The 25195-nt window shown below is 40.6% G+C and overlaps 1 protein-coding gene across 5 annotated transcripts in view; it reads right to left on the bottom strand.

Moving 5' to 3' along the window:
• Positions 1-25084, bottom strand: part of GTF2E1 (general transcription factor IIE subunit 1) — a 54546-nt gene extending 29462 nt beyond the window's left edge. For 2 of the 5 annotated variants that reach the window (XR_008466786.1, XM_054203999.1), the window contains exons 1-3: positions 25029-25055; positions 24507-24605; positions 16057-16534 (exon numbers count right to left, since the gene is read on the bottom strand). Coding sequence is in view for 4 of the 5 variants with exons in the window: in XM_054203999.1 (XP_054059974.1) it covers positions 16057-16504 (448 nt within the window). In the remaining variant the exon portion in view is untranslated. Of the gene's footprint in view, positions 1-16056; positions 16535-24506; positions 24606-25028 lie in introns of all 5 variants that reach the window. The other 3 variants (XM_054204006.1, XM_054204014.1, XM_054204025.1) reach the window with 3 other exon arrangements.
• Positions 25085-25195: the final 111 nt, after the last annotated feature.

The following is a 25195-nucleotide window of genomic DNA, read 5'->3' as shown; positions in this document are numbered from 1 at the left end:
CACAAACAGAAATAGGATAAGATTAAGATGAAAAATTGGTTTACAAGTTTTCGATTTTATTAATGGTACAAAAAATATTTTCTTCATACACCTCAGTGGATTATTTTGCACGCACCTCACTTTGGAGACTGCCGCAGATGGCCTTTTCTCCTCCTCCTTGTTCCCAAGAAGATTATCTACTCTCTTGCAGCCCAGTGAGGAACAGCATTTACCTTGAGCTAATGCAGAGATAAACAACCATGACGGCAGCGCACCCTGCGACTGGCATTCAGGATTTGGGGAAGGCTAGAGGAGAGCTGAAACTCACAGCTAGGGATTACACTTTGTAACACAGACAAGGATAACTGGACACTGGTGGAGGCCAAAGCACAGAAGAGAATTTACTCATATGGAGGGAACTGAGGAGGAATTTGAGTTATTACAGAAAAAAAAAATAGTGAGCCCAATCTTAAGTTTTGGAGAAGCTGAAGGATAATGGGAAAAATGGGACGCAATCTACTTTGACTGGGGGAAAGGAGGGTGTTCAACTGTTTTGTATGCTCATCAGCAAACTAAAGAAACATAGTCCAGATAAATTCATCAGAAAATGATTGCATAACTGGTGGAGAACACCACTTTTAGAAAAAAAAAAAAATCATGGTTCACTGTCAGCCTTAGAGGACATTTCAACGGCCTATCCTGGTTCAGCCCTATTTCATACTTTCTACTAAGGATTTTGATTGCAGAATTGTATATGCATTGCAATATACTAATAAGACAAAATTGGAAAAGGTGGCAAATCCTTGGTAGAAGACAATTAGAATGAAAACTTGTCTTTATAAAATACAGAAATTGTCATCAGTCAACAAGATGATGTTTGCTAAAGCCCAAAGCATCATGCTTTTTATATTATTCACCCATACCAGCACTTTACCTTCTGTACTGCCTACAGAAGACTGTTGTGAGCCTTATAAAGGCACCTTTGGATTGGCAGAATAGGGATGAAAACAGTATGTCATATCACTGTGCAGACACTGCAATATTGGGGCACTTACAAGGACCTACACAGACAAGATCAAAGTGAGTGCCTATGCTTGAGACTATACCACTAGGGATATTCTCCAGCAAGATAACTTCTGAGTAAGATACCAATTCCAAGCTTTAACTGCTATAACCTGAGAAGAAAAAGCATATCACAGAATATATTAAAGGATTTTGCATCACAGCTGACAGCAGTTCCTAAATGAAGAGTCATCACAAGTGGAGGAATCAATGTTTTGACACTGAGAAATTGTATAGCATACCTGCAAGCAAACACTGCCATTACATTAAAGAAAGTGACTTCATATAGCCTTCAAAAAAAAAAAAAAAAAAAGATCAGCAAATGCATACTTGAATTTTTTTGTCACACAAATTCTGATACAGGCAGTGATCTGAGAAGAAGAAAACAACTACATAAATGAATTCTCAGACACAGATTTCCAAAACCGATTTCCTGTCTCTCCGCATTCAGAAGCTTACAGGGTCTTAATGCTCCTTTCAAAACTGATTATAAACAAACATACGGACATTAATTGCAAATCCCTCAGCTCTCACAGGGAGTTTCAAATAGAAGGCCCGCCGTGCTGTTTACTTGCTTTTGCTTTCCCTCTCCTTAAGTACACACTCATGCTTGGTTCCATAAATGCTTCTGTCGGAGCAAGCAGAATTGGCACAGCTCCAAGGTAAATTGCCGTCTTGCTGCTAGAGATGCATTGTGCACAGATTTAACTTGTATTTTACCAGATTTGATATAAGTGAGCTAATAAATTAAAATTCAAACAAAAAGGGGTTAAGAGAAACAAGCTCTTACTCCTTTCCCTTACAGGTGGGAAAGCAGCAGTGCACCAATGAACTTGAATTTGTGATGTAACTCATCACCTGTGCTCTGAAGAAGAAGTGGGGTATAAAAGATTCATTTTTGCCAAAGATAACAAAGCCTCTTTAAATCCAAGAGAAGACAGAAAGATAGAAGATCCTCAGAAATTTGTAAACCCTTGTTTATAATTTTGTCTTCTAGTTAAATATAAAGATGAAATTTTGGAACAGTGGTGAAGACTAGCAGAGACTCATCAGTATTTCTGAGGCATCAGTCCTATTCAGGTGGGATCTAGAGGCCCAGAGCTGCATGGAATTGGGAGACTTGAAAAAAAAAAAAAAAAAAAACACTTGGTAAGAAAAATTCTGCTTCTAAAGCTGTCAGTCTAACCAGACAAATCAAGCAAGTGTGAACAAAAGGTATTACACGTTTCCCATTTTGAAGATGGACAACCTAAGTAGTAAGGCATAAAGCCATACAAGTATGTGGTGGAAAGGGGATCTCTGGAGCTCATGCCCAGTGTGTCAACCTGCAAGTTTCTGCTGTGGTATCTAAATGACAGAGTCACCCAAGGAACATTTAGGAGGATCCAAAGTTGCATGCTAATGTGGGCATGGGTCAAGCTCAGGCTCAGCCACATCTTCTCAATTCCACAACTGAAGCTGTTTGTCCCTGCATTAGACTGTAACCACCGCAGTCCTGACAATGGACAAGGCAGCAAATCCTTAACACTCAAACTCCTGAATGTGTACTACAGGTTCAGATGATGATTACATTTTGGAAGCAAATATTAAACTGCTGAGGAGCACAGCAGACTTCATTGCTTGAAAGCAGCAAGTTCCTGTCTGCTTTACAAGTTGCTGCTTTTGTGGGTCATTAACTTTCAGTTCCAGGCAGATTAAGATGAAACACCAAAGCATTTACCAGGGGCAAGACCCTTGGCTGAGAGGAAGGACTAGAGGCAGGACTGAGGAACTCATTCCTCAGCAAAAACATTCCAGCCTGGACACCTAATGTTCAGTTACCACCTAAAAATATTTGTGTGATAGTAAGCAGCTCAACTCTGTGTTGAGTACACACAGATCTCCCCGAGTTAAATACTTTTAAATCCCCAAAAGGATCGAGTCAAGCACAGAACCAGTCCGAAGTCTTCAGAAAGTTTTAGCTTATATAACGTCAAATAAATCAGGTGAGGATTATTTCGTCTTCCTTCATCAGCTTCTCTGACATTTTTAAGATTTTACATCCATATTTTTATACACACATACATATCAGCCAATTTAATTATGGATGTTACTGACTTCTATGAAAAAAGTGTGGGGTTTTGTTTGTTTTTAAAATTGATGTGGTCTGTTCCCAACAATAATTATATATTCCTGTGATCTTGTTCACAAAGCAGGGAGAATCACCATGTCTCCATTTCTGTTTGAATGAAGTATCACAAATCAACTAATCCTTTGTCTTTTATGGTCAAGTTACATCCTTGTCCTCTACTCACTGCAAGATCCTACATTTGCTGCTCTTTAGACTTGAGGGTAGACAGACTTTTTAATCAGTTTCACCAGCTCAGTGCAATTATTATGGAAATTAAAAAGCAGCTCTCTCTTCTCTCAACTCCAGTGAATTACATTCAGAAATTGCTCATCTTCTCTTTGCAACTTAAAAGTATGGCATTCAAGTATTCCCATAATCACAGATGTTATTATCTATATACTCAAGTCATGCAGTAAAACTGCTAAATGCATTTACCTACTTGTTAATAAGAGTGTTTTCAGAAGCAAAGTGGTTTAACCCTTTTTCTTAGCCTGAACTCATTAAGCTGGATCATACCGTTTCAGACCAATGGCAAAGGTAATCCAGAAAAATGAGCCTGCCTTAGCTCCACCTATAAGCACAACCAAAAAAAAAAAACTTTTATTAGCCACAGTTAAGTCCCCAGGAGCAAGCAGCAGAGTAAGAATAAAACTATTAAACAGCCCAGGAGGAAGAAAATTTTTGACTGCAAAGAGAAAAAATTCTTCCATGATGCAATTTTAACTGGCTTTATCACAGCGATTTTGTATTATTGAGCTTTCTCCTGTTCTGCCAAAGCAGCTGCCTATTTCCTTCCTACACCCAGATTTCCTTTAATCATAGAAGACAGGATGCTATGTTCTGACGAAATGCCTTTCCTGGCCATCCCTGGTGGAGGGAATTAAAAGCCTTGCCAGTCCTTTTGAAATGCAAATCTTGCCCAAGTAGGCTTCACGCCTCTTGCTATTGTTGCCTCTCCCTGAAGAGCACATGTTAGGTGGAACAGTGGACTGTTTACTTATCTTATAAAACGAATGTTGTCTTGCACTTGCGATCCCCTAATCTCTCCGTTTTCATTTTCCTCTTTCCTCCTCCCCAAGTCTCACATTTTTCAAGCAAAAAAGCTTGTTACCTCTAGATGCCAAAAAAGCTTGATACTCCAGCAGCAAAATCATTAATTCTCTTATCTGCATAGCCAATATGGCTCAATACGATTTCTTTCTTCAAATATTAACTATTTCTGTTACATGTTGAGATCTTAAAAGAATAAACATTCAGTCCAAATGTTTCTTTTCATGTTGTTAACAGAAAAATTCTTCCTCAGCCCCTTTTTGGAGAGCACGAGCAGGGGAATAGTGTTTTAATTAAAAAGGATGAGTACAATTAGAAGGAGTAAGAAGCACACAAACCAATAATCTAATACAGCAGAAAAGAAGATACTGAATCTGATGGAAGTGTCAGGAAGACTCCTAGCATAGTTTTGTTCTTTCAGTTCAATTCCATCCCACAGTTGTGGGGGACAATGCAGACAGCAAGGTAATTACTTTCAAAAATTAAAGTTAAAAGTTTTGCGCAACAGGTCAAAGCTCTGCAGTAAAATCTTTCACGCTGCAAAATATTCTCCTGAAGTCAGTGATGAGGCCTATACTGAATCACTAGAATAGTTAAAGCAAGACTGAAAAATACAGTGAAAATACGTATTTAAGAGCAACTCTATACTGATGGAAGTAGAGTTCAGAGGGGTTTCATTACTCTATTTTAGGAACAGAAATTAATAACTTTATTCTGTTCAACAATGATAGTTTAGTATCAGTAAGAATTTACAGACACTTTCAACAGATATTTTAATGTTCAAAGCCGCTAACTGATTAGCGGCACACTTATCGATACAAAACTTCATTTATTTTTGGCTTTATTTTGTAATGGCACTCCAGAAAAAAAAGAAAAGCAATGAATATATTACCTACATGAATTCCCAATTGCACCTACTCCTCACAAAGCATGGTTAGCGAGAAACAGAATGAGCACTATTGCTTGTGGAACATTTTTGTCCCTTCCAATATTTTAAATACAGATCTGTTCAACACTGGCATACACTGTTGGCTCTCCATTTCAGTTGTGCAAGTTTTAGATATACACCAGGCTGTCTGCACTTCTGATTAAAGAAAGCAATGACAATCAACATACAGTCTGTGGGCAAGGAAGGGCTCTCTAGAAGAATTTGCACTTGTGTTCCTCCTGCCATCTTTTCTCAAGAGTCGCTTTGCCACAAGCATGTGTATCGGGCCACCAAAGTACAGATTCCTTGAGTCGTCTGCCTTGTAGGCCAAGAGACGAGGATCAGAAAGAGTATTTCCGAGACAAAATTCCAATTCGTACACCTAGCCTTTTTGAAACGTGCAATAGCTTCAGACACACAGTGGAAGATTAAACTCTCTTGTATCTCAACAGAAGGCAAAAAGCAGCAAGGAACATTTGCTTCTCTTCCTTTGTTATCTGGTCAAATCTCTGGACAAGTTTCCCAAATGCCATGCCTACATTTCTCCCATACACTATACTGACATAACAGTGGTGCGCACACAGCTTCACAGCAGTTGGCCACTTTTTTGGAAAACCAGGTGTTGAATTTCTTGCCCCCAAACATCACACAAGGTAGAAGGAACCAGCAACTTGCTATTAAAATGAACTTCAGTATTGCTTTGGATTTGAGATTGCTATTGGTAACCTCAAAGCCATCCACCACATTTAAGAACCAGACTGAATCTGGCAGGGAAACCAGTAGTTCTTATTCTTGTAAATGAAAGGAAGCAGATTTTGTGTGCTGGCAGGGCACGTGTGGATGGCAACTGCAAAAAGTGTATGTTTGGCATGTAGGGGGATGGCATCGCTGCCAGCTGTCAAGCATTTCCATTAGGGCACCTGGTGCAGATTCGCTTGGCAAACTCCTGCAAGCAACTCTGTCCTCACAATGCTCGGCTATTGTGCAAACTGGCTATCAGAAACCATCCTCATTGGAGCCCCTGCAGCACATTTGATCAGCTCGCTATAGAAACCCCATGTTTCTCACTCATTCATGCAACTGCTATTTCTTGGTTAGCAAAGCAAGCAAATAGCAAGCAAAAACTTGCTATTTCCCAGCTGGGAGCTGGGAAACCAGTCTGAACTGACATGATAACAGACAGAACAGCTTGAATGTTGCCAGAGGGGAAGTTGTTAATTTTTCAGACAATGTAACAGATTAGTGGAAAAGGCTATTAGTCCAAACCCACAAATCAAGGTTCAAATGTTCACCTCTTGAGTACAAAATTAAGTGGCAGCAGGGACCAACTTCGACCTTCTTTTCAACACATGAAAAAATGCATTCATACCTTTAAAGCATGAAATGCAAAAAAAAAAAACCCACGACCAAATAAACAAACCAAAATAACCCCCCGAATAAACAAACAAACAAAAAGAAACCCCAAGCCAACCCACCAAAATATCCCCCCAAAAAAGATGCACACCCCATCCCCAAAACCAACAACCCACACCAACCTAAAAGCACTTTACCAGACTGGCAAGAGAAGGACTCTCTTCCCTTGTCTTCCCACCCCTTAAGAGTAAGAGATTTCACTCTTCTGCCATAACCGCTTTTTGTCAGGTTATTCACAAATTCAGGCAATGAAAAAAGATCAAGGAACAGAAGATTACTTCAATAGACATACTGAAAATTAGGCCTGCCTGAGAAGGCATCTTTCGTTAACAAATAGCAACTTAACTTGGAACACTTTATGTTGCAAGGTAAGGTGTAACATCTTACCTTGCAAGATGTTACAACTTCTACTTCTGTCTGTAGATGACCTACTTTCTATCCTCAAACACTATAATGACGACTCAAACCAAGTTAAGTCAGAACTCCTCTAACCGTGGAATTGGCTTCAGGAAACCATTCTGGGCATCTTTCGTTTGTCTTCTAGAGTTTGTGTACAGCTTAGTAATGTTTTCAAGACTTCTACACCTACTTGTTTATATCACATTTTGTTCAGGGCTCCCGAAAGACTCCTTCAGAACATACTGCCAGATGGGCAAGAAGTTTCTGCTGTTTGCTTCTACACGGCAGAGAGAGAGACACATCTCTGGTGCATCTGAGAGGTACATGCAGAAAAATCAAGAAAAAAAAATAATCCTGAAGTAAAATACTTCCTCTCGAAGAAATGCCAGGTGAGGTGACCACAGATGCTTTGCCTTTCCAACTTGTGAAGCGCTGAAGTAAAGCTGATCGAATCAAGATAATGAAGCATTTCATGGTAAAGCCCCTGGTACCACACGTTTCTCAATCTTATAAAAGACTTATTATAGACTTATGAAGGATTCATACAGATGCCTATTACATTTCACTGTTAGTTACCATTTTTTGACCACAATAATTATAGCATTACAGTGCCATCTCACCACCCGTCAGGTGACACTGACAACGCATCAGCACCATGCCTGACCTGCAGTGTCTGCTGGAAGACGAATTTCTGTACAGGATGGACACATCTGGGCCTCTGACTTCTACCCCGATAGCACTCTGGGAGAAAACAAACCATGCTCATGCTGTATTACTCTGATCTGAATTTGGAAAACAAAGACACTAGCTTTTTCTGGACAAGGACTAAGTACAGCTATACAAAGACAGTCCAGGGGCCCAGGCAGCAGTTTAAAATAAATTCTTCTAGAGCACTGTATGGGATGCGAGCTAATAAGCTCTGCCAGGGGGCCACAGCAGTTATCAGCGAAGAATGAGGCATGCAAGGTGCTCTAAGGGCATAGCAGTGCCGTAACTCAGTTATGAAACAGCAACTTCATCACGGCATGCCATGTATATGCACAATTGCCTATAGGTATTTATTTCTTGGGCATAGTTTAGGTTGCAAACTCCAGAAAGTTCAAAAGATATCAACCAAATTTGCTTCTGTGTTTCACAACAACAACATTAATCTACATTTCATGCTACAGTTTCCAGTTCCTGCTGACCTGGGTTTGCAATTAGAGAAGGAGAGCAATTTAACATTTAATGTCTTAAAAAGAAAAAAATAAAATCACCTTCAGAACCACTTTATATTATCTAAAGGAGCACTATGAGTTGCTCATTCATCTCAGCGTGCAGACCATTTTTAGCCCAACTAGATTAAAAATACTGTAACAGAATTTTTGAGCTTCCAAAGACATTTTTCTTGGAAAGGTTGAATTAAGCATTCCAAAAAATGGACGGCATGAGACACACATCAAATTATTGATTGTTCAGAAGCGCCAGGTGATTTAATATGTATTCAACATAAAATTGGATAAGAAGAGAGGAATCCTTTCCTCTTCTCAGTAAGAGCTATTTCTGCTCCAGTTCATACGCACAACCTCAGCAACTGTGACCTGACAAGAGTTCTTCCTTCTGTCCTACTGAGGATAAACTGAGCAGAGAAAGACGCAACTGGACAGAGGGAATATGCAAAGGAAGCCCGAAAGGAATTCAGTAATTTTTTTTTTTTTTTCCAAACGTCATTCAAGAAGACTACACCGAAACATCAACTGAGCCAACATACTGTACCCTCAAATTGCATCCAACAGCAGAGACACTGCAACACAAGTAACAGGATTCTACATGAGCTCCTGATCCGACTTACAGATACCCATGCCTAAATGGATGACACACGTTGCAGATGGTATTACCGAGGATGCAGTTTCAAAAGAAGAGCAAGTTACGAGAGTAAAAGATGGGAATGCTGCAGTCCAGCTTTCATCACCGCAAACGGCTTAGCAATATTCACAGATTTTACAGAGATCTTCTTGCTGTTATCTATTTCAATTTGCAAAGCCAAGAGAAAAGGTAAAGTGATAACCTTTACTTGAAGGGCAATTATTTCCTGCACTTCTAATAATAAAATGTCCTTTGCAGACCAAAAAAAAAACCAAAACGGTATCACTACTGTAAGTCAGGCCATGTGTTTATCGGATACTTTTTTTTTTTTTTTTAATCTAAGAGACACAGCACACCAGCTAGAGGTCAATGTGGAATACAAGGAAGTGACCAGCCAGCACCCTGCAGGCAACAGCTTTTCTGAGTTACTCCGGTGACTTACAATCCTCTGGTCTGATGTTCTGGTCTAAAAGCTATGCAGAACATCCTAACAGGCTCTGCATAGCTCTAACACTACCCTCACCTATTTCTCCACAAAGCTGAGATATCCGTGGTTAGACTAGACGGTTATCTTCCAGACAGGGTGTTCAACACGCAAGGAATGAATTCAAGTTACAGATGGAACCTACACACCCCTTTTAAGTCGTTCTAAAGAGTATTCTTATTTTTAGAAAAATATGCATTAATTCTGATATGTTTTTCTCAGTTTTCCCTTCCCTGTGGCTCCAGGCCTTACCAAGCTGAAGCAGAGGAAAGCTGACAGGAATACTCATGGAACTTTTGCCAGAAATTTGAATAGAAACAGAGAAACTAGGCAAAGCATGGGCAGTTTCCTTCTGTTGGTGTTTGCCAAAAACTCTCAGTGGCAGCACAGACAAACAAAATGTGCCTGTAAAGTCAAGAAAAATCACACTGATGGGTTTACATACACTTGGATAGCTAACAACAATAAAAAAAAAAAAAGTCTTCACAGAATTTGAAGTTGTTTCAAAACAGAATTGCTCTGAATCCTTTCTTTTTCAAGGGAAGTTTCTGGTATGCCAATTTACAAAAAGACCTGTGTTTGGCTGGTAAAAAGCTGTAAATTGTTGTAGTAGTAGTATCATATAGCACATGCATAGCTGTACATGGTAGACAAAACTATCCAGAACGCTTATTCTGAAAATCATTGAATCAAAATGACAAGAATCAACAGCCTAAAGATCAAATAGGATTGACTACACAGAGCTATTCATTCTATGTATTCACTCTAAGTGATTTATTTCTTCTAATGGCTGGAAGGGACAGAACACAAAAAGAGATGTACCAGAAATGGACACCACAGCTCCAACAAGAGAAGGCAAGGCAAAAAACAGGGAGAAGGGGAAGCATAAGAAAAAATTAACAAAATAGACAGGACAGGGTCAAAAGCAATTGGAATCACGTGAGGAAGATTTGAAGCTAGTGTAGAACTTGCCTGAGGAAGGGGAAATTCAAAACAAGAAGAGAAGACAGATGTGTTCTGAATAGCTCACTGGGGTTGAAGTGAGAAGCCGAGCACTCAGAAGTAAAGGCAGTAGCTCTAGAAGTCAACACATAAGACCAAGGCAAAAAAAAATCAAAGACTAGTCAAATTTCTAATCTCAGTAACAGGGCCCCAACCATTGAAACGCTCAGCTGCACACAGACTGCCTGAACGTGATATAAATTGCCTTGTGACAGGTACAGAAAACCTGTTTCTGAAGACGTTATGTGCAATTCTGTTACGAAGTACACAAATGACATGCAAGAGGCTGACAGTAAAACAAGTGGGGTTAAAATGAAGTTCCAGTTGTTGTCTTCCCTTCTGTAAAACTGATATTGCCACCTTCAATCTGCTTTTCCCCAAATTAAATTTCGTATCAGGACACAGAATAAGAAAGGCATGGAGATACATGGTACAGTGCATCTTCAGTAACAGTAAGATAGCTATATCCAAAATCATTCACCAAACCAAGAGCAAACTGTGGGAGGACAAAGAGTAGGCAAGTAATTAGCTGCTATGATTTTCAACAACAACAAAAGACTCCAGTGATTATGATTGCAATTAGAACATCCTAACAGCATCACCTTCCTGATCCACATTACCCATTTATGTTCCATCTTTTTCTTTCTATTATTCACGTCTTATCTAACTGAACGTTATGGTGAGGATACTTAATGTATAGATGTATATAAGAGAGATCAAATGTAATTTGCAATATACTGTTAACATCAAGAATTTTCTTCACAGTAACAGAAGTGAAAGAAACACAAGACTGCATAAAAATTATACTGCAAAGGTAGAAGAGAACAGGGGAAAACCTATTTTGTCTAGCTTTGTATTTTATTTCTAACATCAAATTTACCTGCTATGCTGGTGAGCATCCTGATACAGTTTGGTATTTAGAATACCTAAGGAAACTCAGGGCTGAATAAGAGTGTGATGCACTGCAGGATCTCATTTCTGTCACTCCTTCACTTCAACCCCACTCTCCCTTTTGTGGTTTCTAGTCACATACTTTCTTTCAAATTGACCTTGAGTTTGAGAGTCAACTCCAACACTACACTAGATTTACAAATATGATTAGGGTATGAGAACAGGATACATCAGAGAGACCTTCCCCAACCAGACCCAATTAATCATGCTACAGAACACACATCCATGAACATAATTCCCAGTTTTGTGACGTTCAATAAATTAATCAACCCAAGCCTATATGTATAGAGAAGACAGCTCCCTCTACTGGGTGAGACAACGCAGCTCCTCTTGTCCTTCCCCCCACGGTCCACAGAACAAACTTGTGCATATTTAATTCTCCAAGATTCTTTTAAAATAAAAAATATTCAATACACAAGATGGTATCAAGTTGTTTAGGTTGCTCTGCAGTTTCAGGAATTGGCCTACAGAAACCAACTTTCTGTAGTTTCTACATTGAAAAACACAGAGAAGAAAATTCTTCCCATAGGTCTGTGTAAGAGCTTAATGAAGTAACACCCCATCTCTCAGTGAAACACTTGAAAATCCTTGTTGTCAGTGTCCACTGTCAGACCAGGTCTAGGAATAGACAGAGTTCAGCAGCGTTATTCACAGTACACATTTAACATCTGGCTTTCCTTACCACTACTCAATTAAACAACTTCTTGTACATCCCTGCGTCAAGAGATACCCCTTACCTTAAGGGAACAGCTGCAGCTTTCCACTTGCATGAGGCTTCATCGCAATGGCAGCTGCATGCAATTACTAGCATGCAGAACAAAGAGTGAAGAAATATCAGAGCACAGGTAGACAACAGACAATGGCATAAGTGAGAGGCAATTATCTGCATTTCAAGTGCCTATATTAGGATCTTCTAGGAAAACTACAATCTTTTTCCCTTCTCAGTCATCCCATCTGGAACACAGGGCTAGAAGTCACACAATTCACACAGCATTAGCGTTTTCCTTTCTGTAGACCTCAAAACACTCACAAAAGTGGGTAAGAACTGTCCATTCAGTGTAACAACCCAGCCTGCACCAATTCCTGTCAAAGACACTGCCAGGTTAATAGGCAAGCCACAAATCTGCAAGCTACTGAATTGGAAAGTTCTTAGCTTTGCTACAAGCTTCCACAGCAAACTTTTGCAAAATAAAAGCATGCTTTGTCCAAGCTGTTCACCTCTAAAAGCAGAAGTTACTGATACTGCTTCTTTGGAGGCAACAGTAAAAACTGACAACTGAGGAGAAACTGCGGTATCTGGAGACCTGCTCCAGCTCTTCATCTAGAAGAGGTGGGGCTAAAACTCATAACCTCGGCACATCATGCTTAGAGCTAGCAGGCACTCACTGGTCATACAACCAAGTGACTCTTCCAACACGTGTTTTTTTTTCTTTTCACTTTGTGAGTTGAAGAAGCAGCAAAGCTCTAGGTTTTTTTCATTACCTTGACTTTCACCATCTGACAGTTTAACAATGCACAATTCCTGTCCTTGAACTTCCTACAAGTACCAGACAACATGTATTCAAACTTTGACAGCATAATAAGTTTTTGGAGCTTTTTGGGGGTTCAGATGTTTAATACCAGAAAAAGAGATGGAGAAAAATCATTTAATACTTTTAAAAACAGAGAGTTCACACTCTCAAAGTAACATTTATACCATTTTAAAAACTACATTTAAAATTACCTTAGCAGCAAACCTGCTACTCTGTTCAAAAATATTTTTCCAAGTAAATTGAATGAACAGCAACCACAGCACATCCATACCTATGTACCCTGAAAACATACCCTTCTTACTATCAAATACTTTCTCTCAGGAGACACATTTCCACCTTCCAAAAACATCAATAATCACATCTTTTAAAGAAAAAAAATAAACATCTCAGTTCATTTCAAAATTATTCACAAATGGAGTAAAGCACAGAGCTGAAAGGGCTTCCATTTGACAGCCTGTAACCTTTAAGAAACGGACCTCTGCTAAAGGCAAGAGACAGACACAGATGCTGTGATAAACATTAAAGAGCACTATAGATCCAACTTATAGACAGGCTCTTCGCAAGCGCTCTTAATTCACAAGTCACAATAGAATGACTACAGGCATGGAGAGATTCTGGAAACCTCCTCACCATCACTGATGAGGAAGGGCAAGAGCAAGAACCTCCTCTTCTAACCCCTTCATTCTACAACAATTGCTCAGAGTTTGCATTCGAGTTGTAACTAGGGAAGAGGAAAGCGAAGCAGAAGAAAACACTGGACATCCAAACCATCCCCAGCTCTGACTGACAAGGACAAGAAGCAGATAATGAAACAGGATGTTTTTTAACAAGAGATTGCCAATTTAAGTGCAGCTTGGTCTAGACTCATGCAGAGGATGCCTTCCATGCTCTATCTGCTCCATAGACTAACAGATTTTGGCCCTGCAGGCCTTTTAATTCACAAAATTTTATGAACATGGCTGCTGTCCAGGAGCAGCTCAGGTCAACCGTGACTGAGATTCATGTGGCTTTCAGCCCCCCTTCAGCAGTTATACTGCCATGAGTTTCAACGAGTGGGAGGTGTTTTTGTGTAGTGCTGATAAGGGCTAAAGACATCCTTGGAAAAGGATTGCTATTCACAGTCCAACAAACCTTGTTCCTCTACACGCCTTGCCCTCACAAGCTACCTCTGTGAGAGGCTGAAAGGTGCCTCAGTTCTTTTCTAATGTGGAATTCCAGAGGAGCGGGAAACATATGCAGACAATACAATCCACTGCAATATAAAGCAGCCACTCCCAGTAAAAAAAAAAAAAAAAAAAGAATCAAGTAAAACTGCCCACTTATTCCCCTGGAATGGAAACAAGCTCCTATCTCATGGTTTGGAAACAGTATGAGCCCTTCTTAAACGGTGACTGGAGAGGCCTATCCAAACTGGTATTCCATGTAACAGCTCTTGAGAAACAACATCATGCACCATCTAGATGAAGCTATCATTGACTTAGAAGTTATATAAGAGAAACAGAATATACATAAATCCTAGACAGGTACGTTCTTATTGAAGTAAGCGAAGGTAAACTGGTTATCTTGTTACTTGCATTAATACTGACAGAAACCAACTGCTGGGAATTGCTGGGAAAACAGCATTCAACCTTTCCTTCCATCAGCAAAACTGCAAAACACAGTGTGCCAGTGAACTATTTTGCATTGTGAAGGCAGCCAGTGCCTGTACGGCAGGCAAAGCCTTTGTTGACCTCATCATTTCCCAGAGCACAGGCCCTGCTGTCAAAGCCGAATCCCAGCATTATTGTGTTCTGCATCTCCTCGACAGACAGTTCTTTGCCCTTAGAACTCACCGCCCACACAGGCTGGGAGGATTCACCTGCAAAGTGTTACAGGTCCCCTTGGGATGACAGTCTCACACTCCCAACTATGTTCTCTGCACAAGTTGTCTATTGTCTTCTTACTGACGCAAACTGCAAAAGCACTATTCCTCTGCAGCTCGACACCCACAACTGTAGCTGCCACAGATGATCATTACTGTAGAGAGAATGTGTAGTTTCTATACTCAGTGGTGAGCACAGAAAACCTGTGCTGGCATTTCTGTTTTGGTGTTCCATAAGGGAACAACTTCTACTTGGAGAGCTGTGATGGATTACAACAGTGACTGTTACTTGACTTAGTGGATTCTGCTTCCCTAGTACTAAATATCATTTTCATGGTTGTTCAAGTAAAAGGACTTTCACAGCTCTTGATCTTTGCAGGCAGGAAAGAGGGGAAAATGATAGACTGAACACTTGCTGGGTATTTGCCCTTCTCCAAAGCAGATAAGATATCACTAAGCCTAGATTAAAAGCTTCAATACCACTAAACAGTGAAATTTTACAGTTTCTTATTAAGATAACTGAAAAAAAGCACCACACTCCAATGTTTGTGAGAGCTCTCCTGACTTTTGCTCTTTTATTTTTCTGGAAAAGCAAGATCAGGTCAAAGAACTCAAAAGGAAAAATTAAAAAGTAAAGAAATTAATTCAGAAGGTGGAAGCCCAACGCCCAACCCCTACTCCCTGCTTTCCCCCCAGAGTAATCCCAGACTGGACTAGCAATACAGGATGTCATCAGGTGCAGGTGTTCTTCCTTTTTTTTCCCTAGCACAAAAGACAAAGTATTTGGACTGCCCCTGTAGACAATGACACCCAGAAACGATTCTTATTTCATATGCATGAGACAAATATGCACCTCCACTGAGACACACACTTGAAAAAGAATCTTGTTTACTCCCAACCACAGACAAGTCTGTAATTAATTTCTTTTAACTTTAGTGACATTGCTTTACACTAGGGAAACAAGGTTGTGCAGTATAGTGAACCAGTTAGAAGAAAATTAAACAGTAACAACTCACTCCTTGCATGACCATCTCTAAATTAAAATTTTTTTGCATACCCAAGTTGACTATACGTATGTCCTCTCTGCAAACTACCAGTAAATCATACGGTTGACAGGCAAGACCACGTTATACTGAAAAACTGCCAGCTTCCAACAAGGACAGACTGCCTTATTCACCTTGAATTTGATTGAGATAAGACCTCCATTTCTCTACTGCCTGTCACTCAAGCATTTTACCAACATTGTTATTTGCCTGTACAGACTATGTAAGTCTGTACACATTACTTTTCTATTTTGCTCAAACATTTACCACGTGCAGAAACAGAGTGCCCTCTAGCTCTGACCGAACTCAAGAGAATTTTGTTAAGACTGTTTCCTTAAAGTCCAGCACTTACGTGATGAAGGAGAGAGCAAGAGCATTCTGTTACCTGTACTCTTACCTGTTCGGGGGTCAAACAGCTGGTTGGCCTCCAAGTCTGTGAAAGTGCTGAAGCAAATGGGGCATTTAAAAGAGGCGCGATTGGTGGAGTCTCTTTCATCCGTCTCTATCCTCCTCCTCATGTGGTCCAGCTTGTACTTCACCACATTAACCAGAAGGCGGTAGTTGATGAAGTAGTAGTTATGACGGGTGGTTTTGCCATCTGGAGCTGTCTCTACCCTCATCCTGCATTTGATGAACTTGTCACCCTTGAGGGTGTTAAGTACAGCCCGCAACTGCTTCCTATCAAACTTAAGGAGCTCTAACATGTCCTCTTCCTTCACACAGGGGTTCCTGATGAGAATGTCCAGAGCCAAAGCATGTTCAATGCCATAAAAGCCACGCACCACATATTTGGCAAGGCGTTTGAGAGCTGCCGGGACCTCAGTGAGGACGTCTGGGTCAGTCATAGCAGATTCAGATCTTAAGCTTCATGTATACTGCAATGAAAAAAAGGCAGATGGATTCTTAGCTAGTCTTCTGACTTCAGAAGTTTTGATTTATCTCACTTAGAGCTAGGAAAAGGATGGGTGTTTTCCATTTCTCTTTCCCAAGCCCTGTACCGATAATGCCAATGCTACAGAAGTAGAATTAGTAAGTGGTACATCTTATTCAAAACAAAATGATGGAAAACTTTAAAAAGTGTACAAGAAATTGGTACCATAACATACGGCAGATTTCATTTCTGCTCAGTCACAACCAACAGAGCAGGAATAAGAAAGCTGTCTTGAACTTGAGCTCCAGTAGACAGCTTCATGATCAGCTGAGACGTAGCTTGGGAGAAGCAGAGAAAGACTGAAGCACAAAAGGTCCTAAGACAGCCCAAGAGTAGAGCAGTCTTATGGCCCCAGTTGATATCACTTGATCACGTTATAAGTAGCCCTACCTGCTTCTACCCCTTAGGCATCACTGGGCAAAGATAAGAGGATAGCTTGCTAGTGCGGATGGGTCTGCATTCAAGCAAAAGCTCCCAGCCACACAATGAGAACAGATAAACCTTTTCCTTACTTTCTGATAAATAGACCTTAGTCAACTCTCTGCAGCATGAAAATGTTAGCACTGCGAACTCCTACATCACAGACTGCTTCAGCCTTGATCTTAGATGAGCAAATAGGTCCTTCCAAAGGACTGATCCTTCATTTAAAGTGTTTCATGCTCAGGCCTTCGAAGCCCATGGATAATATAGCACGATAAATGAAGTAAAAATCAAAATGTAGTGAACATGAAGAGACCATGTGCTTAAAAAGAAAAAAGTATTCCATGAAGTATCCTTTGATTTACTTATCACGACTTACTGTGCTCTCTGTGACAAGACAATAATTTCTTAACATGAAATGGCAGACATGGTCATGCCGATCACATGCTTCTGTGACATACATGTGATCATATATAGGCTCACATCATGCAAGGAGTTCCTCATATTGTCACCCCTGCCACAGACACAGCCAAAAATCACACCCCAGCAGACAACTAACAGCACAGACTCTTCTGAAGCAGCCAGTTTTGTCCAGTGGAGAGAAAAAGGGAAGCAACTCCATAAGGCACAGAGCACGGGTCTACTATCAGTTCACAGGGTGGTTTTGTACATTTTCCCTCCACTCTTTCAAGTCCATACATCCGTAGGCAGTAACAAAATTCCCCTCCACTCATAATGCACTTGGATTTCCATGTATGAAAAGTTCAAGATAAGATGAAATATTATAGGTGCTTTTGAAATACTCTTTCAGGGGGCTGTACTTCCAGTTAACTTCAAATAAAACGTTGAATAGTCTTTTTCAGTATGAGACTTCCATGCTGGTTTAGGATATGAACATCCATTTCTTAAGCAAAAGGTTCCTTCAGCTGAGGAAAAACCCCACACCTGAAGTTTTGTTTGTTCACCATTGCTAAGCGTTTTTTATCTGTGAACTAATATCATAAATAGTAAAACTCTGCCAATATCAATTTTCACTTCTATTGGATATTTCACACACTGTATATGTACCTCCCCAGCATTCAAGTCTCAAATGAAGAGAAGAGGAGAGTGACAGGAGAAGAAAGGATCTGGATGAGTATTCTATTTTCCTCATTGCTATCATAAAACCTATAATATCCTTTTTGACAAACACCATTACAGAACTTTTCTATACTCCCCACACTAAGGCATGCTACTAGAATCGCCAAGCTCTACATGTGACCAAGCAGCTGATGACTCACTTCCATCACCCAAGACTACTCAAAACTCTGGGCACATTTATCACAGTAGCCTGCTTGCATTTTTTTTTTTTTTTTTGGTATAAGAAACATTGCCCTCTCAAAAAACTTTAAGCGACATTACCCATTGAAGCTTTACTTCTGTCCAACCCCCACCTTCTTCTGCAACAGAAGAGGTATGTTCCTCTCAAGGGTTATGGCCAGTCTAACTGCAAAGCAATTACGCTGTGGATTCTGGAGCTTAACCATAAGTAAATTAAGATTGTCCTGTCTTGCTTGCCTTTTGGGTAAGAAAAAACCACCCACTTTCATTCTTTTCTTTTGAAATGCTTCCCTGAGCTTTTCTTCTTCTCTAACTTAGAGCCAAACAGAATTCACAGTGCTCCAATTGAAATGAACTGAACAACATCTGTTGAGTGCTGGTGCGCAGGCTGAGAACAGTTTACGGAAACAATGCTTGGATGTCCAGCTCCAGCTTCCCTTCAAGGAAATTGAAATATGTTCATCACAGCATGAATTAGTCATGAAACAAGTACTTCTAGAGTCAGTTAGCTTTTTTTTTTTTTGCACACCAGATACATAACGAATTACCTCGCACAAAGGACAATTTTCTAGAGCTTTGCATTAAAGGTAAAAGCGTTAGCAATAAATGATGTCATGAGTTAGCCATACAGTATTTTTCAACCCTTAAGTCAGACCCAATCTGAATATACCGTCACAGGACGTTGTCCCTGAAAATCAATTTCATTCTGTTCGTATTTTTACATCTTTCAGTCACTTAAAGATAAATCTTGCTTTTGACTGAATCTGTCAGCAACATACTGATACTATAAAACAATGTCAATGCAGAAGCTGGCCAGAAGCCTTTATTTATTCAAACTGATTAACTCTTATTCGGCGTTTAAGCACAGTATAACATTAATGTAAAGATCAATTTTAACTAAAACTTGGCATCCCAGAAGAGATTTAAGAAGCCAAATTTTGAAAGGCAAGAGGTTTTTAAGTGCTGATCTCACAAAACAGGTTTAAGGTACAATTTCCTGAATAACGTACTCAAAAAGCTTAAACTAAGACCTACAAGGGACCAATAAATAAAACCACCTCTAAGAGTATATACTTTTCCCTTGTTTTCCAGCTATAGTGAGAGATTTAATACTACTTCTTAGTGTCAATCACTAGAATTTTCTTTTTTTTAATCTAGTGGGACCAGGAGTTTTTACACAATTATTTCTTCTCCTCTACTGGAGATTTTTAGTGATGTCCAAATCTTCTATGTCGTCTGGCAATAGTGGGCATCTTGGGCATAATGCTGGATTTACAGCTGGGTACATGGAAATACAAGCATTCTGAAAGCACCACAAACCATTCTTTCCCATTAATCTCCACTTCAAAAAGTTGATTAACAAGGATTAAATTCTAAATCCTGCAGAAGACAGCTTTTCGGTGAGACATCGAATTGACTAGTGTCAGATTTTAAAAAAAAAAAAAAAAAAAAAAAAAAAGGCAAGACAACAAAACCCACCCTTGTCAAGGGTCAACAATGCTAAACACAACTAACCTAGCTCTGAAAACGAGCACTGGCGCATGTTCAGCAAACACCAGGTTTTATACTACATTGAGGCCTAATGCCAGCAAGGCCTTGAACAAGAGCTGTATGGTCAGACAAAGGACATATTTTGCAACATCATGCTTGATAATCCCGTTCTCATGTAAATTAGGTGATACAGAACAACGGCATGAGAATGAGCATATACCACTCCAGACCTGACTAGGCCAAGGTCTAACAAATTGTTTCTCTAAGAGAAGCTGACATCTGGCCACCCTGCCATGAAGAATCCCAGGCTACAGAGTAAGAGCTCCAAATCCTTACCGCCTTTCACCGGGCAAGACAGACAGTGAACTAGCTCACGAGCGGTAGTCCACTGCCACAAGAATATCAGTTTGATTCAAAAGCAGGGGACTTTACCACTGCATCCTTAGGCAGTGACTTCACCTTCCATCGAAGCAGTAAGTCAAGCCTGAATTAATTACGCGTGCATAGAAATATGATAACATCTCCTAACAAGATTTTAATGGACGTGCATCTGTTTCATAATAATGTCTGTACTGACCTTAATAATGTATGAACATCGAGGGACGTTATCAGGGAAAAAACAAAAGAAAAACAATGGCCAAGATAAATCACTATGCAGTAAGCACCTACAGCACCAACAATAAAGCACACTGGACAGGATGATATTCAGAAATACCCAAATGAAAAATTTCAAAATTTAAACATAAGCTTCATTAAAAGACACAGCTGTTGCGGAATGGTTCTGCGTAATTACATGAATACAAATCAGTATTACAGGTACAGCGGGAAAGTAGATCTGTCTATGTTATCACAGTAGGACAGCAACCCTAAATACATATTTGGTTTTTTTAAAACAATTCCTCTAAACATAAGAATAAATACTGACATGGCTAAAAAAGACAACACTGGGAAGAAAGACTGAAAGCGACACAATACAAGCACATCTGTTGGATTAACGAAATCAGGGTACAGCCCGCAAAAATCGCGATCATACCTCAGGTTGAGTAAAATGCATGAGGTATCAGTACTGAGCATAACTAGGCTGTCAGTAAGGAAATCCAGAGGAGAGCAAGGGACGGCAAAAAACCATTCAATATAATGGGACCAAAGACCACATAGAAGCCAGAAGTTCAATGCACCAAACATCTCCATTAGCCAGGACTTTCCTGATGCAGCAAAGTAACTGAACTCTTCTTCTCTATTTACAAAGATTTCAAGAATTCTTTTGTGAACTCTAACAGGAATTGTGCTAAGGATGTTGGATCTCTTCTTTCCCGCTTTTCCTCTCTAAAGCTGAGTCAAAAAATGACAAGTGCTAAAAAGGTGATACCTAGAAGCCACAGTGTAGATGAAATTAGAACTACAAGTCATGAAAACGTGAGTCAGACAGTAAATTAACCTGAATTTTTATCTAATACTGGAAACGATCATCACATTGTTTTAACATGTAACTTTGAGGCTTATACTGATTCCACTAGTAACTTTACCTCAAAAAAACTAAGTCTCACTGTTCATATATTTGACAAGGTAAACATTTTATACGCAGGATCTTGAAAAAGGAAGCAGATTACTCTTCAGACTCACTTGGGTATACAATACCCCAGATCTCTTTTGGATGAAAACTTGGGAGTTGCAGCATTGGCTGGAAATCTGGGTCTATCAGACATACTGTTTACACTTGGAAAGCTGCTTCCTGTTTTCCCCCCACACCTAATTTAAATTGTTAGTGCTCTTTTTCACTAAATCTTTGAGATCAGGTTTTGCAGATTTGTTTGGAAAACATTTCTGCAGGCTTCTGCCAAAATATTTTTTTAAAGGCAAAAAAAATTATTTGCTTACACCACCGACACAGTTTCTCCAGGAAAAAGTCAAAATCAGATTATAAGCAGAGAGTCCCTCGCCTGTAAACGTGGCCAAGTATGACAGGTTTCCGGGAGCCAGCATATACCATATCCCACTCCAGCAGTCACTTGTAAACACCAGATCCTAGTTTCGTAGTCTGTCACTCTAATAAAATTTAAAATTCTGTCTTCCAGAGTACGATGAGGTTAAGCTGAGAGAAGTGATTCTGAATCTTCCCGAGTACAGGGAAGGAGGGCACACATTTCAGAACTACAGTGGGAAGACATGCCATCAAGATTCTAGATGTCTGTACAATGTCATCTCAGCCACCAGCTGTCCTTTCCAGAAAAGGGAAAATGGCACAGAATCTTCCGTTTTGAAGTATGGATTTTTTTTTGCCTTTCTCTGTAGTGAGTGGATGATCTGTGCAACATGTCCCTATTATCCAGAACTGCCTTTATTCCACTTCAGTTGCAAACCCACAGTCTTCTGGCATTTTACCAAAAGCTTACTGAATTCCATCCCCTGGAGACTTCAGGAACACTGCTGCTCAGCCTTCCTCCTGTACTACATCTTGATGAGAAATCACATATTTTGATTGCAAGCCCTGCTCTGAAGTATTAAAGGAGAAAAGAACAACCTGCTTTCGCTCAAAGTCTACCTTCTATTTGGCATTCCATAAACGGGAACCAGGAGGCCACAGGTATCAAAGGGTTTTCTTCTCTTAAGGTGAAAAGTTGTGCTACAGCTGCACATAGAAAGCCTGAAGGGTCTGGCTGAAATTACAACATTTTCACCTAATTCCACAAGTAAAAATATATGGAACCATACATGATACGGCCACAAGGCCTGACTGCACACGGCAGAAATTGAACAATTCAGGCTCAGGATGTAATTCCCAATCACATGCGTAATCTAAACGTTGCATAACAATAGCAAGATGTCGATAAGTTAAAGGGCTACCTATCTGCATGTATACAAACAGATGTAGTACTCAGAAGTACTTCAAATACACAATAGCAAACTGCTTATAATTGCAGCTGTAGACAAAAATGGAGTGCACTATTTACTGAAGGCCAATCTTGGTGGCTAGAATAGTGAAGGTACAAGTTTCCTGTTACAGCTTAAGTCAAATTATACCCTTCCATAAAGAAGTCTTTCTTTTCCTTCCCAGCCTCTAGCCACAACCCCTGCCCATTCTGTGCTGATTTTGCCAGTTGCCTATTCACGTAGCAAGGTGAATCAAATTGAAAAAAAGTGAAGAATTAACATGGCAAAACACTAATGTATTTTAAAGGGAGGGCAAGGGGGCAAAGTTCAAGAACCAAATCATTTATGTTACCAGACTAGAGTCCACACGAAGCAGAGACAAGAAAACACGGCTAGGGATGTAGAAGAGTGAGGCATCCCCATGGGGCTGCAAAGATGTGCAATTGGATCAACTGCAATGTGAAGCCACTAGAACATTTTAACCGTGGACATCAGAAACGCTTAGAATTTACACTCCGATTTGAATGCACACCAGCAGAAGAATGTCTGTTATTTTGGAGACACCTCAGCATTGCCCCTTACAGAACAAAGCTGTAAGGTTTTGAGTTTGGTTTTTTTTTTAAAGGAAAAAAGTAAGAGCATTTCTTACAAATATCAAGCCTAAGAAGTCATGATTACACTGAAGTACAGTGGGCTTAACTCCAGCATTCCTTGTTAAGTTTCTGATGGGAAGAAAGTAGTAATTCTTTTTCATATCATGGATTCAATGAGACCTGGAAGACCACACTCCTCATCATGACAGATAACATGAGTGATATTGTCTGACTCTCAGAAATTCAGGGAAGTAGTAACACAAAGATTTATGAAAGTATTAGGTTCAGAAAAGTTTTAGTTAATCAGGGGGTAGCAAAAAGGGATACATACTGTGGATGTAAGCCATTAAGAAACAGAGAAACTAAATAATAAGATACTGGATAGTTTTAACTCATGTAGTTTCTTGCCCAGAAGAATTCCCTGAAGCATCCTGTGTGAAAGCGAGCTGTAAATAGTATCTCAAAGGAAGGTAGGACTGAAACTCCCATCGTCCTGTATTGCTGCCAGAAGGGTATTTGCCCCTCTTTCAAGCACACGGCTCTGCTGTCCCCCATGCCAGCTCTAGCACTCACAAGACTTGCCTGTGTACCAATTTGCATCACTAAATGACAGAAAAGTAACATATTTTTTTTCCTTTCTCCTCCTTTTACTAGGTTTTTCAACAGTTTCATCATTGAATTGACTAGTGGAAAAGTCCGATGAGCAACTGAACCAGCAGATGCGAGAGGATCCAAGCGCAGGAGATGAGAGAAGATACTACCTTTCATGGCTGAAAAATACTAACCTATCTATATTTTATGAAAATATGCTTTAAATGTGTACTGATGAACACCCTTTTCAAAATGCTGATCTTCCTTATTCATTCCAAGTCATTTGTTGCACAGCTGGACCTATTTAACAGTTTAGTGCCATTATAAGATGTGATGTTCATCTGCCTCTCAGGGAACCAGCAAGCCTGTGAAGCCAGATGAAAACTAACAAACAAAAAGAAAGTATCTTGCTGACATAGAGAACTGAATGGTTTCACTGCATGGGTTCAACCAATGCTCAAGCCTGGCAAAAAGAAGTGAGCTAGATTTGTCACGTCAGTTACTTTTCAGATTCCCATAATCTTGCAGCTTCCTTCAAATTCGAAATTGCACAGAATTCCTAGACTATAGTGGCAGATTACACTTTAAAGCTAAGTGAAGCAGAGAATCCTTTATGCTATTTTTGCACACCTTCCTGTTCCCTACCCACTTCTATGCGGTGAGCTTTAAACATCCAGTTGTGTAGGCTCCTGTAGGACAAGAGACTTGACGAGGGCTCAGCAGTACCTCCTGAAAAAAAAAAAAAAAACAAACGAGAAAACCCTCACAAACAGCGCAAGAGCAGAGGCAGGCGGTGGGGTACGGAGCCGAAGCAGGGGCCCGGGGCAGGGCCCAGCCCGACAACGTGCGGGGAGGCACAGACTCCTGCGGGCGGTGCCGGCGTGCCCGGCCCCGCAGCGACACGCGCACGCACACACACAGCTGGACGGGAGGGACGGAGGGCCGGGACAGGGGTCTCCGCAGGCCCCAGGTACCCGCCGCCCAGAGCGGCGGGGCCCCTGGGAAGCGGAGAGGGGGCGCCCAGCCTCGGACGGGACGGGACGGGACGGCAGCGGGGGGAACCCGGCAGGGGGCAGGGCCATCCTGGCGCCTCAGGGCGGACAATGAGCGGACAAGGCCGCCGCTGCCGCCACCCCCGGGGTCGGCACTGACCTGCCACCGCTTCCAGCTCTCCCCGCTTCAGGCGGCGCTTCCGGCGGCGCCGCAAGGGTACGTCACTGCCGCGCGCGGCTGTGACGTCAGCAGGGCACCTTGCCCAACAGCGTTCGGGCTGTTGCGCATGCGCAGTACCATGCCTCCGTGGCTCTCGGTCATCCCTC

This window comes from Rissa tridactyla, chromosome 1, assembly GCF_028500815.1.
Source record: "Rissa tridactyla isolate bRisTri1 chromosome 1, bRisTri1.patW.cur.20221130, whole genome shotgun sequence".
NCBI lineage: Eukaryota > Metazoa > Chordata > Aves > Charadriiformes > Laridae > Rissa > Rissa tridactyla.
This window is presented reverse-complemented; position numbering and strand designations above follow the sequence as displayed.